General features: G+C 39.4%; 1 protein-coding gene across 1 annotated transcript; it reads right to left on the reverse strand.

Moving 5' to 3' along the window:
• Positions 1-1,457: 1,457 nt before the first annotated feature.
• On the reverse strand, positions 1,458-9,485 carry spata7 (spermatogenesis associated 7). Its single transcript, XM_036542287.1, has 12 exons — positions 9,245-9,485; positions 8,891-8,953; positions 8,374-8,466; positions 7,773-7,820; positions 7,125-7,258; positions 5,914-6,365; positions 5,588-5,624; positions 3,288-3,409; positions 3,113-3,163; positions 2,723-2,800; positions 2,397-2,454; positions 1,458-1,919 (listed from the first exon to the last, which is right to left on the reverse strand). The coding sequence occupies exons 1-12, from the start codon at positions 9,276-9,278 to the stop codon at positions 1,458-1,460; spliced, it is 1,632 nt and encodes a 543-aa protein (XP_036398180.1). The 5' UTR covers positions 9,279-9,485.
• Positions 9,486-12,356: the final 2,871 nt, after the last annotated feature.

The following is a 12,356-nucleotide window of genomic DNA, read 5'->3' on the forward strand; positions in this document are numbered from 1 at the left end:
GACAGCTGGAATGCCAGGCAGGGAATATGCCAGGAATGAGACAGCTGTCTCACCCATAGCGGAGAGGTGCACAACATTTAACACTGCGTCCACATTTCTGTGTTTCATTTACTGTTATTTCTGTTTTCTTACTGCTATTTCTGTGATTTGGTTAATATATATTGCGATTTGCTTGAGATGACGGGAGTTACAAACGTATTTGTAGCAAGATAGTTTGGCGACTAGCTAGCTGGTCGCAGTTAGCAGCCACTGGGTAGTATGAGAATTGCACGGAGACATTCGTTGAGAGCATTTTGAGTGTGCTGGTGTATAATTTGATTTTCAAAGGAACAAGATCTGCGTATATTTCAGTAATATTTACAGATTTAATCAAAGTAGGTAACAACATGAGGTTAGCTAGTTCCTAGGATAGCTAGCAAGGTTCGTCACGCACGAATAAAAATAAATAAAATTTCAAATTACAGTTGTAAGCGACCTGATTAATTCAACGACACAGGCTAGTAAATTGGGTCGCTGCTATAACGTTTTGCAAGTAAACGTTACTTAATCCGATCTGCCACCGTAAACATGCCAGTTGTATAAATGGGTAACGTAAAAATGCAAAGCATGTACGTCGCTCTGGGTAAGAGCGTCTGCTAAATGAATATTAAGTAAATAAAACAATGTGACTATCAAGTTGCTGCAAGATCATTTGCCATATACTTTAAATTTTGATCTTGTCTTGTACTGTATTTACAAACAACAGAGAAATGCCGCACTGACATACTTTTACTGTAAATATACACTGTATGTAAAACCATCGTGTGAAAACGAAGACGACAGATTCCTTAATCTAAGTTGCCGGAGTAATCATTTATTTAATAGACACTGGCTAAGGTGTTACTGAGAATTCCCATAATTACTAAAACTGCTCATACATTTAAGAAATTCAGTCTTCATGTATTATGTGTAAACAGTTAAAACTAGAACGCCATGATACTAGCCTATAGATATATCACCCCAGAACACAATGGTAATGTTGAGAAATAGCAGCACCAGGGAGCATTTATGGGTTGGAAATGCTGAAATGTATTTCTTCATTGGTTCACAAGATTATAAATGAATCTGCACCCTTTGGCCAGTTTATTTTCTGAGGTAAATTGGGTGTGCTGCTTTTCTGTTGCAAAGATATCATCTATGATTGCTCCAAATGTGTCACAATGGCAGATGATACCAATCACTGTATTGTGCAACAAGAACTAAGCAATATCCCTGCACCTGCATTTTGTTTTTTTTTTTCAATTTATTATTTTTTACACGCAAATCTAAAATCAGATTCTGTTTTAAAATGTCACTTCTAATGAAGATTTGAGACATAGACTGTCTGGAAAGACTCAACTTTAAAATAAATGTACTTCAGACATTGTCCATTTCTACCATTGGAAGTGTGTAACAAAATGAGTGGAATCAGAAGTCTATCACTGGTCCTCCTCAACAACCCCCTGGGGGTCAGTTTCCTCAGACAGAAATAAGGATTCTTCCAAATTTCGTTCCAGGTCCTCCACTTCTTTTGATTGTCCAACACTGTCTTTTTCTCCACTGTTGTCCAGGTCATAGTTAGGGTCAGAATGAGTATTAAACTCTTCTGAGCTTTCGGCTCCTTGTTTTTGCCCATGTATATCACTGTTCTCACCATAGTCCTCTGGTACTGGAAGGGAGGCTGATGAATGAATTAAATTTTCAAGTCCCCCAGAGTCATCATAAAACTTAGTGCGAGTAAAAAGTTTGTGATCTTTGGTTGCCTCTTGTCCCAGATGTAAAAGGCGGCTAAGAGGTAGGTGTTTTTCCCGTTTTTCTTCAAGTTCTGCACAGATTGAGAAGGACTCAGAAGGCCCTCCAAGGTCTTTGTGAAGAACTTCCAGAAGGTGGCGCATTTTGTCCTTTTTGGAAAAACAAGACCGAGATTCAGGATTCAAAGACTGTTTCCACCAACTAGAGCTACTTGTTGAAGCTACTCATTTGTAAATTCCATTTTGAGCATAAATTTGGCATAACTGTCACTGTATTTTTGAGTAAGTAAGTAAATAAGGGGTTGGAAATCTTTGCAAGTACATTGTTCCAATGAAAAAACACAGAACGAAACTGTGTCAGAGGGTTTTAAAGAAGTCTCACATCACAAATAAGATTTTCATGTCTGTGTATGAATTTGAAAATTTACCATACCCTTAATCTACATTACTAAATACATGTGAAGAAAGTGTGAAGTGACTATCCCTACTTAAAGTCAATCTTCACAACTCAGAAATAATGAAATTGAATGTACTGAAGCCATATGTAATATCTAAACAAAAGGTTAAAAATATGAATTCCAATGCGTCCGTAAAAGCACTGTGTAAATTGATATTCTGCATTCTTACCTCATCTAGTCGATGTCTGTTCATCTCTATCTGACGATCAAACACACGCTCCAAAACCCTAAAAAGGGAGAAGTCAGCATGACATACAGACAGCTGTACACTGGCTTTAATTACACAAACAGTGAAACACAACTTGGTGGGCGATTACTTGTACCTTTTGAATGTTAATCACTCGTAAATTCACTGATAATTTTGAGAAGAATTTTAATATCTGTCCATCCAATTTTTATCCATTATACCTATTACACAAGTAAAAAAGATTGTGATTTGCATTACAGCAACAATGTGTCACGTTGGAAAGGGTGTGTATTCCCCAAAATAAATACCTATTAGAATAGAGTCCTCTTGATAAGATGTCATTTGTTACATCAGCAATAAATTCAAGGTACAGTAACTCTTCCTCCCTGTAAACAGGTATGGTTATAGGGTGAAGAAAGGGTACAAAGCATTATTTGTGAAATACATTACTGTAAAGTTAATCTGCTGTAAACATGTGCAATAAATGACATTAAGCATTGATGTTGTTAAGCACATCTGCATTTCATACTGCAAAAATGTCTTATGAATTGTATTCCTTGGGTTAACTAATTTTACATATCAGCCTATTAGCCACCTCAACATCAGCGACTGCGTTTGAAGAAATACAGGCAAAAGACAGAAGAAATACAGGACGTCTGTAGCCATAGTAGTGACCACACAAAGGTGCTTATTCTTACTCTGTAGCCGCTTTCTTCATCAAAGGGGATTTCATTCCTTCTGGTGAAACCCTATGAATGAAACACAACCCCCACTCTTAAACTTGTCCATGTTTCAGGTATGACATCAGAGCAGAAGAGACAGAACACACACATTACTGCACATCAATCTGAAACCAATCAGCTCATAAAGCACCTAGATGATGAGTGAAGACGATCACTGCTCCTCCATCTGGTCTTGTGATCCTTGATGTGAAGCTCAGAGTGGTTTAGGTTGTGGGGCTCATCGTCTGAAAACTCACGCTCATTACCCATTTCCTGTGCATGGAAAACAAACAGTCTAGGTTCACAAGAGATTCTGTTTGGAAACAGCATGGTGTGAGGTGCACATTGGCTACTTTTCACAGCTAATGGTGAAAAGCACTATCATCAGCACAACTGTTTCACAGCCTTAGCCTGACAGCACACCTCAGAGCACCAGAGGGCTATAAAAAAGCATACAACAAAATGTATCAGTGTTCAGCACAGTAAAATCACCTAACAGTTTGAACATTGTAAGGGATGTGGTTTTCCTTATCGTTTCTAATCTGATTACATATTGCCTACAATAAAAACAACATTCTGCAACCCACATCCTTTTGACCTTTGTCCTTCTGTTCATTTTCAGTAACTTCTTTCAGCAAGTTGTCTTTCAGTTACCTCCAACTAACAGACATTTTTCTCCTTGTCATCGTCTTTTTAAACACTATTTCAGTCCCTCGTAATTTCAAGAACTTCATCTGTAGTTCTAGCTGACCAGCTTATTATCTGCATGGCTCCACATATGCACTCCAGAAGCCTTGAAGAGCAGCATCTTCTAGTCCTGGCCTCAACTCTTCATAGTAGCACATTCCACACTAAATATGGCATGTTTTTTGAGTCTCACACTCACATTGTCCTTTGCCACACTAAATGCTAAGTTTCCTATGTTTATCTTTCATCTGGGACTGTCCCTCTTCAAAAATTATGGATAGTAAATATTTAAATACTACTTCCTTTTAACATAAATCTTTCCCTTCTGCATTTCCTCTTTCTAAGATTGATCTATGTATCATATAAGGGAGGTACGGTAAGACTAGTGCAGGGTCTATGTTTCTTGAAAACCAGAAATGAATTTCAGTATCCATTGCAAAATATGAGATCTACACTCAGTGACCACTTTATTAGGTACACCTCTCTAATATGGGTAGAACCCCCCTTTTCCCCCAGAACGACCTGAATTCTTCCTGGCATGGATTCAACAAGTTGCTGGAAAGGTTCCTTAGAGATTCTGCTCCATGCTGACATGACAGCATCACGCTGTTGCTGCAGATTTGTCGGCTGCACATTCATGCTGCGAATGTCCCTTTCCACCACATCCCAAAGGTGCTCTATTGGATTGAGATCTGGTGACTGTGGAATCCATTGGAGTACACTGAACTCACTGTCATGTTCCTGCAACCAGTTTGAGATGACATGTGCTTTGTGGCATGGTGTAGCCTGCTGGAAGTAGCCATTATAAGATGGGTAGCCATAAAGGGATGCACATGGTCAGCAACAATACGCAGGTAGGCTGTGGCATTTAAACAACACTCAATTGGTATTAAGGTGCCTAATGTGTGCCAAGAAAATGTTCTCCACACCATAACACCACCACCTCCAGCCTGAACCATTGACACAAGGCAGGATGGATCTATGGATTCATGTTGTTTACGCCAAATTCTGACCCTACCATCTGCATGTTGCAGCAGAAATCGAGATTCGTCAGGCCAGGCAATGTTTTTCCAATCATCTACCTTCCAGTTTTGGAGAACCTGTGCCCACTGTAGCCTCAGTTTCCTGTTCTTAGCTGACAGAAGTGGTACCCAGAGGGGTCTTCTACTGCTGTAGCCCATCTACCTCTATGTTTGACGTGTTGTATGTTCAGAAAAGCTTCTTTGCATAGCACTGTTGTAATATGTGGTTATTTGGGTTACTGTCGCCTTCCTGTCAGCTTGGAACAGTCTGGCCATTCTCCTCTGACCTCTGTCATTAACAAGGCGTTTTCATCCACAAAACTGCTGCTCGCTGGACATTTATGTTTTCTTTGCACCATTCTCTATACACTACAGACTGCTGTGCGTGAAAATCCCAGGAGATCAGCAGTTTCTGAGATACTCAAACCACCCTGTCTGGCACCAACAATCATCCCACAGTCAAAGTCACTTAAATCATATGTCCTACCCATTCTGATGTTTGGTCTGAATAGCAACAGAACCTCTTGACTATGTCTTTGTGATTTTATGCATTGAGGTGCTGCCAGATGATTGGCTGATTAGATATTTGCATCAACAAGTAAGTGTACAGGTGTACCTAATAAAGTGGTCACTGAGTGTATATTTCAGACAATATAACTTGTTAATCTTGATTTTTTAGGTATGATGTTTATAAAGGTAAAACATGCTGTAGAATGTCTTTAAAGGGCTTAACCAAACTTACCTGGAGTAGATCCAGTTCCTCCTCTGGTGAGCTTCCTCTGATATGGGAATATGTAAAGATCAGAAATTGAACAAAGATATTAGAAATTGCTTCGGTGTGCAAATGATTTTAACATTGCTATTTATATATATATTGTATGCTAGAATTTTCAATGCCTTACATCTTGAGCTTTGGTTGAAAAGAGAAAATTCCTATCAAATGGGATCAGATTGAAGGGTTCTTTTATGTTTGTTTCTATGGCAACACACATCACTAACCTTGTAAGCAATGCAATCAAATTAAAGTGAAACCTTCCCCATTTTAGTGCAAAAATCCTTCCAGCATACCTTCCATAGTATGTGTCCTGATGAGTGAGTCTTGTGGCCTTCTGTTTCCCCCGGGGAGGGGTATAGAACCGATACTGGGACAGAAAGGACTTGCCGCCTGTTTTCAGTGTCCTGGGGGTGAATGGCTTGTTTTCGGTGAAGCAATGGGAGTGCTTCTGCAGAAGATCGCCACTGTAAGTCTTCTGAGCGGGATCCTGGAAGGCCTTGAATCCATTCTGGCTGGTGGAAGTCATGCAGGAACGGACCGACTGCTGCCTCTGTGAGTCTGGGCTCCGGTAGCTGAACTCAGAAGTGGAGCGGTATCGGTGCGGAGGGCTCAACGATCGGTTGTCAGTGCGCGACGGATAAACTATTTGTTTGGAATGGAAGGAGGTGGTGAATCTGGGGGTGGATATCATGGAGCTGCCCAGACAGGGATAAGCAGTCTCATCCCTTTGCATAAATGTAGGACTCTGTGAAGACAGAGGAGAAACAGGTTGCTGAGGTGTATAGATTATTTGTGACAGTAAACATACCTCAAGTTTTATTTAATTCACTATTTCACAAGGTTGGGCTATCTCCTCTCTCACAATGTAAAATGGCACTACTGTATGTATAGCATTAAATAGAATATATGTAATATACAGAATTATATATTAAATATTATTCTGAATGAGGAAATAAACATGTTACTAGTCTGTTTGTGGCAAAGAAATTGCACGTGACATTCAGTCCATACATGAACAAGCAGTACTCCCATACAGTACAAATTTCCCACAGACCATTTACATTTATTCATTTGGCAGATGCTTTTATCCAAAGCGACTTACATAGGTTACAGTTCTTTACAATGTTATCCATTTATACAGCTGGATATTTACTGAGGCAACTGTGGGTTAAGTACCTTGCCCAAGGGTACAGCAGCAGTGTCCCAGCAGGGATTGAACCGGCAACCTTTTGGTTACGAGTCCTGCTCCTTAACCACTATGCTACACTGCCGCCCAAAATATACATTTACACCACACAATGTCAAGGAAAATCATTTAATTTTGATACTACATCACAGTCAGAAGACATACATTGAACGTGCATTGGAAACATGAATAAGCTGATTCAAAGTGGAGGTGACAAATGTGGTGACAAAGGTGACAAATTCACTACAAACAAAATTCCCCAAACATCATGGAAATACATTGCTGTGGAAATGCCTGAAATTTCAGTTGTCCCCATACCTTGTCCATTTCGGTGGAGGAGGGCCTTGTGTCGCTCCTGTTGCTCTTTTGGGACAGCGACCGCATTGAGGCCACCCGTCTCTCATAGCGAGCCACATCCTTCTTCAGCCTCTCCCGTCGCTGCTGGTCAGCATCTGTTAAACACGAGTGTGAAAGGACAACAAATCACACCCTGTAAGGTATAACACACAATTAAAACTATGTGTGCCTCAAAATGACAGCCAGGGTCTTAACCAGGAGTCCATGAGTCCCATTCCCAAACAAAACATTCCACAGTACTTTTAGCATCACATTTAAAATGATCTAGCTGCTCTTATACAATATTGTAATCACCATCATGACGATAATGTATGCTTGCATTGTCTAAACCTCATGGGACATTTACAGATGGATGAAAGCACCATACATTTAAATGGATTCATTTCTTTTAGCGTAGACAAACAATGCCAACTCTAAATGGTTGCTCTACTGTTTAGGTAAGTGATACCCCTTTCAACAAGCTGTATAAAAAACAATTCATGTTCTTTCAGTCAAGTCCTGAAAGACAAAGGTGTGGGAATTGCAATGAGCAGTGTTTTAATATGGTATTTTGTTACAATGTATTTTAACAGTATTCTATCAATCATAAATACAAAATTATCTACTTACATTTCACACTGCTTAGCAAACTTTTAGGTACTGTTGAGTCCACGACAGCTGAAAAATTTACAAAAGAAATATGTCATCAACAGACAAATCACAGACCTTCTACAGACCAATGTGCTACCAAAATCATCAATTAAAATCAACATTTGTACTACATAAAATATAGGTAATCAGTAATAAGCAAATTGATTTTGGGGTGATTCCACATGACATTAGTTTACTTCACAATTTAGATTTTACTTTTTGTTTGAATTTGGTGGATTCGAGCAGCTCCATTGGACAGAAACTTTCAAGCGTGTTGGTGTCAGAGCTAAGAGCTGAAGATCCTGAAACAAAAAGTGTGAAACGCACTGGTATGGGCATCACCTTTAGAATCAAATTACTAATGTCAGCTTACACTTGACATCAGTGTCAGCTCATCTCCTTTGCAAAGGAGGTAGCTATGGATATCAAGTGACCTAGTCGTCTGTTGACAGCTTTTGCTACAATGAGTAAAGCACTGTAAAGTTATTTAACACAACGAGCTTCACAAATCACTTTGAATGAAGTACACACAATGTCATGCTAAATTGAAGGAAACCATGTCTTTTCGACGTTTTATCACCTTTGGCTGAGTAAACCTTTTTGTAATGGGATACCATGTGGTCTTCAATGAGGTACTGGTAGGTTAGTTTGCTTGAAGATCCTGGGCAGTAAGCTGGAACACATTCACAACGTGAGGAATTTTGTTATTCCTTATCTATTTTTTCATGTCTTTACAAGTTACTGTTTTTCTTGTAATAGCTAGCTATTAAAAAAAAAAAGATCCTATACATTGCATATCGTAGAACATGCACAATATATTGACATTTATTTTTAAAGATTAATCTTTTTCCACGCGTATACGTTATTGTTTTCTTATAATATCAATTTATTCCATATTCTGGAAAACGTTACCGTATAACATACTCAATATTTTATATCTGTATATTGAGAATGCCGCAAAGACTAGTACATCTGAATTTAATGTGACAAACTAGTGGAAGCACTTATTGAGCGCCATCGGCCGAGGACAGCATTCATGTTATCTCTATGAAATTATCACTAGCTAGACTAGCTAATTAGCCAACACGATGACTTACGGCTGCTTTTGAAACTCATGTGTCCCTTGAATGGCCCAGCTAGGCTGTATCGTGGGACATTCACTAAAACAAACATTAAAATGGTTATTGAATAAAATCATAACCAAAATCGTCAGATAACGATTCGCTAGTTAGCTAACAAAAGATCTCACAACTGCCTTTAACGGGCTAAATACAGGGATTATGTTGGAATTCTTGCAATGAATGTGTACTAGTCTACATAGCTAGCTAACGTTAACCATTTTATCGCAAAACAGATATGTGAACAGAAATCCCGCAAGCCAAGTAGCTAGCCGGCTAGCTATATGAGGAAAACAGCTGACTCTAAAGCTCTTACGGATAAACACAATTTACCTTTTCTTGCATCCATCGGTCTAGTATATCCCATGCTCTTGATGTTACTCGCATACGGAGCTACCTGTACTTTCTCATTTCAATGCTTATTTAGTTAAAACGGTACTTTGTTGTCCCGTATAACTAGCTAGCTTGTCTCTGTATTTATTTTTCATGAACCTGCCTACCTATCCGATCCTAAACCCTCTTCAGATGCCGACAAGGACGCACACCCGCCGCCGTCCAATCCACTGCTCTCACACCGCACTACAGAGAAGCTTTCCCCGTCGCCATGCTGGTTGCTACGCGTGTACGTCATCGCGTACACGTAAAACCACGCCGGGATTCTTCCCCCCCGAGAACTGATCCTAAAGGCTGGATCAGAGGTGAACGGTGATTAGCTGATGGAAAAGAAAGAGATCGAGTCGTGGTACTTCCCTGCCCCAAGCATAACATTCTGCCAGCGCTAATCCTAATTAGAACCATTTTGTGTAAAACGCGGTATTCGTGGAAATCAATGTTCTAATCTTAAACAGGAGGGCACAATCTGTAACGTCAGGGGGGAGTTTCTGCTCTTGAGTATGAAAGGATTCTCATTATGTTGCTCCATTTGGTTACAGTGTATTTTTTCATCATATCATGTCGTATTATTTTGAAACATGTATATGTGTTGAATGCGCCACAATAAGTGTTTTTGGTATTTGAGTTTTCATTGAATTCAGGCTCTGATAACTTCAGCACAGACAATCTTCTCGTTACTGGAGAGGGTTGACAGGCACACAAACACACAAGTAATTTTCTTGTCAAACTCAATTATTTGCCAAACAGCCACCTAGTCCTTGTTCATTTGGATCATTCTGGATGCACTTCATATGAGAAAATAAATCTGCCCACACAAAAAATGCACTTGAATTTTTAATTAACACTAGCACATGTGGTCATTATCCTGAAGATGTCATAAGATGTTATATAATTACTTATTAATGTGAATTCTTAGGGGGTGCTGCAAATTTCATTCATAATTAAATGGATTCACTACAGTATGGTAATGGTTTGCTATTTTTATTTTTTAAAAGTTATAGTCAATGATGCCTCCAGTTGCATAAGATAACAGAATTCCTTTGTAACTAGCTGCATTCATATAAAGAATCGACTGATTTAAACAGCCATTCTATGTGTGCGCAGCTGCTGGGTTTAAAGATGGGGGTCTGTGCAATTGAACACAGAGCAATGACTCCACTCAACCAGCCAGGAAACTTCATTCATCAGAATCAATGGAGCTCAGTGATTTATTCAAACTAGCACATTTAAAGCTTAGAATGTCAAGCCTCAAATGAACTTATCATTGATGAATTACACATGAATGCGTATTACATATAAATCCATAGCTTTTATTTGTAATATAAAATAATTAATATGGAAAATATATACAAAATATATTGTATATTTTACATATTTTGCCCCTTTTCATGCTTTCCTTGCTCCTCTGGTGTAGACTAAACATTGATAATTGCTGTATTTATAATAACTTAACATTCCCTCCCTTAAAACTGTAAAGCATACATTGCTATTTTTAGACAAACAGGGACTGATTCAGGGATTTTAACGCCAATACTATGTGTCATTCAAAACACTCAGACACTTGATGAGACTTTGAAGGCTGACTGCCTTACACAAAACATTCATATGGTAAAAAGCAGATATTTTGACACAGGATATATTCCTACCTTTCCACGTATTAATGTACGTTGTGCATAGTGTTTAGAATAAATTACTTGAGAACATCACTGTGTAACATGTTCAGTTCAACAATACTCAATCCTTGATACAGAGCCAACTATTAACTAACTAAATAACTAAAAAAAACTTAACTAAATTAAATAAGTGATCTCATCTCATGAACAGCTAAAATACAGCTTGAGTACAGCACGGAGCAATACAAGACCCACAGCATGGAGCAATACAAGACCCACAGCATGGAGCAAGACAAGACAAACAAACCGCAAAGATCAAAATCATCTCCCATTTAACCCGAGATAAGAATATGAGTGAATCACAGGTATGGGTTGAGAATACCATGCATGGCATGACTAGGTCCACAAAAAATATGCATCATCACCATGTAAATAGGAAACAAACAGAAACCCACACTTCTAACAACAATATGAAGAGCAATCCACGCAGGTAATGGGGTTGTCCTTTCAGCAGTCTTTTTAAATGGACCAAAGGACTGCATGACACTCTTGTGCTAATTAAATTCAGCTGGTGTAGTGCATGGGTGGAACAAATATGTGGTAGGACTTTTACTTTCTGAAGTCGAGGTGTCCACCTCTGCTGATGGGTATTTCCCTGTACTTGAAAAATTGATCTATAGAAAAAAAAAACACGTTTCATTGTCTATCTTACTGTTCAGTCAGGCCATAAAATACTGGTAGCACGTGAGAGATGACTAGGCCTACGTGTGACACAGAACTAGTCCATTCAGACATTAATTATTCATGCTTCCCCCATACATGCTAAAATACTGTCTGTAGTGGCGTGTTCGCTCAAGAGAGAGGATGGTATGGTAAATTACTTTCACTGCCGCAGAGACCTCCTCATTTGCCATGTGCCTCACCGGCACTCTGGTCGTGTCTCCTGCGCGTAACTCCACCTAACAACGACGTACTGGGTGGTGTGCCCGCCTCATCCATACAGCAGAATCAAAACCAGTAAGTAATAATATTGGTGCACTGAGAGGAAAGAGATCTAGCTGATGTAATATCGATTGTTTAACGTGTCTTGAATATGATTGGAACACCGATTCCCTTTGTTCCAGACCTCGATGTCATCTGTAATTCAAGTCGAATTGTAACAGCTCAGAGCCACTTGGTGTAATTGCCATAGGGAGGTGATCGCAGAGGAAACTGCAACAGTGCAAGAGGCGGCATTGACTCGGTCTGCTGGAAGTCTTCCCAGCAGCTGCTGTGCTGAGATCGCACGAATGTAGTGCCTTTGTAGATGATGTCCTGTTGGCGTGAAGTTCATCAGCTGGGTTTTCTGAGGAAGGACACCACTCACACTTTCCTCACTAGCGGAGCTGCGTTTGAAATATGCTGCAGTGTAAAACCACTTAACTGCTCGTCCAAGGTGC

The sequence above is a fragment of the Megalops cyprinoides genome, chromosome 12 (genome assembly GCF_013368585.1).
Source record: "Megalops cyprinoides isolate fMegCyp1 chromosome 12, fMegCyp1.pri, whole genome shotgun sequence".
Lineage (NCBI taxonomy): Eukaryota > Metazoa > Chordata > Actinopteri > Elopiformes > Megalopidae > Megalops > Megalops cyprinoides.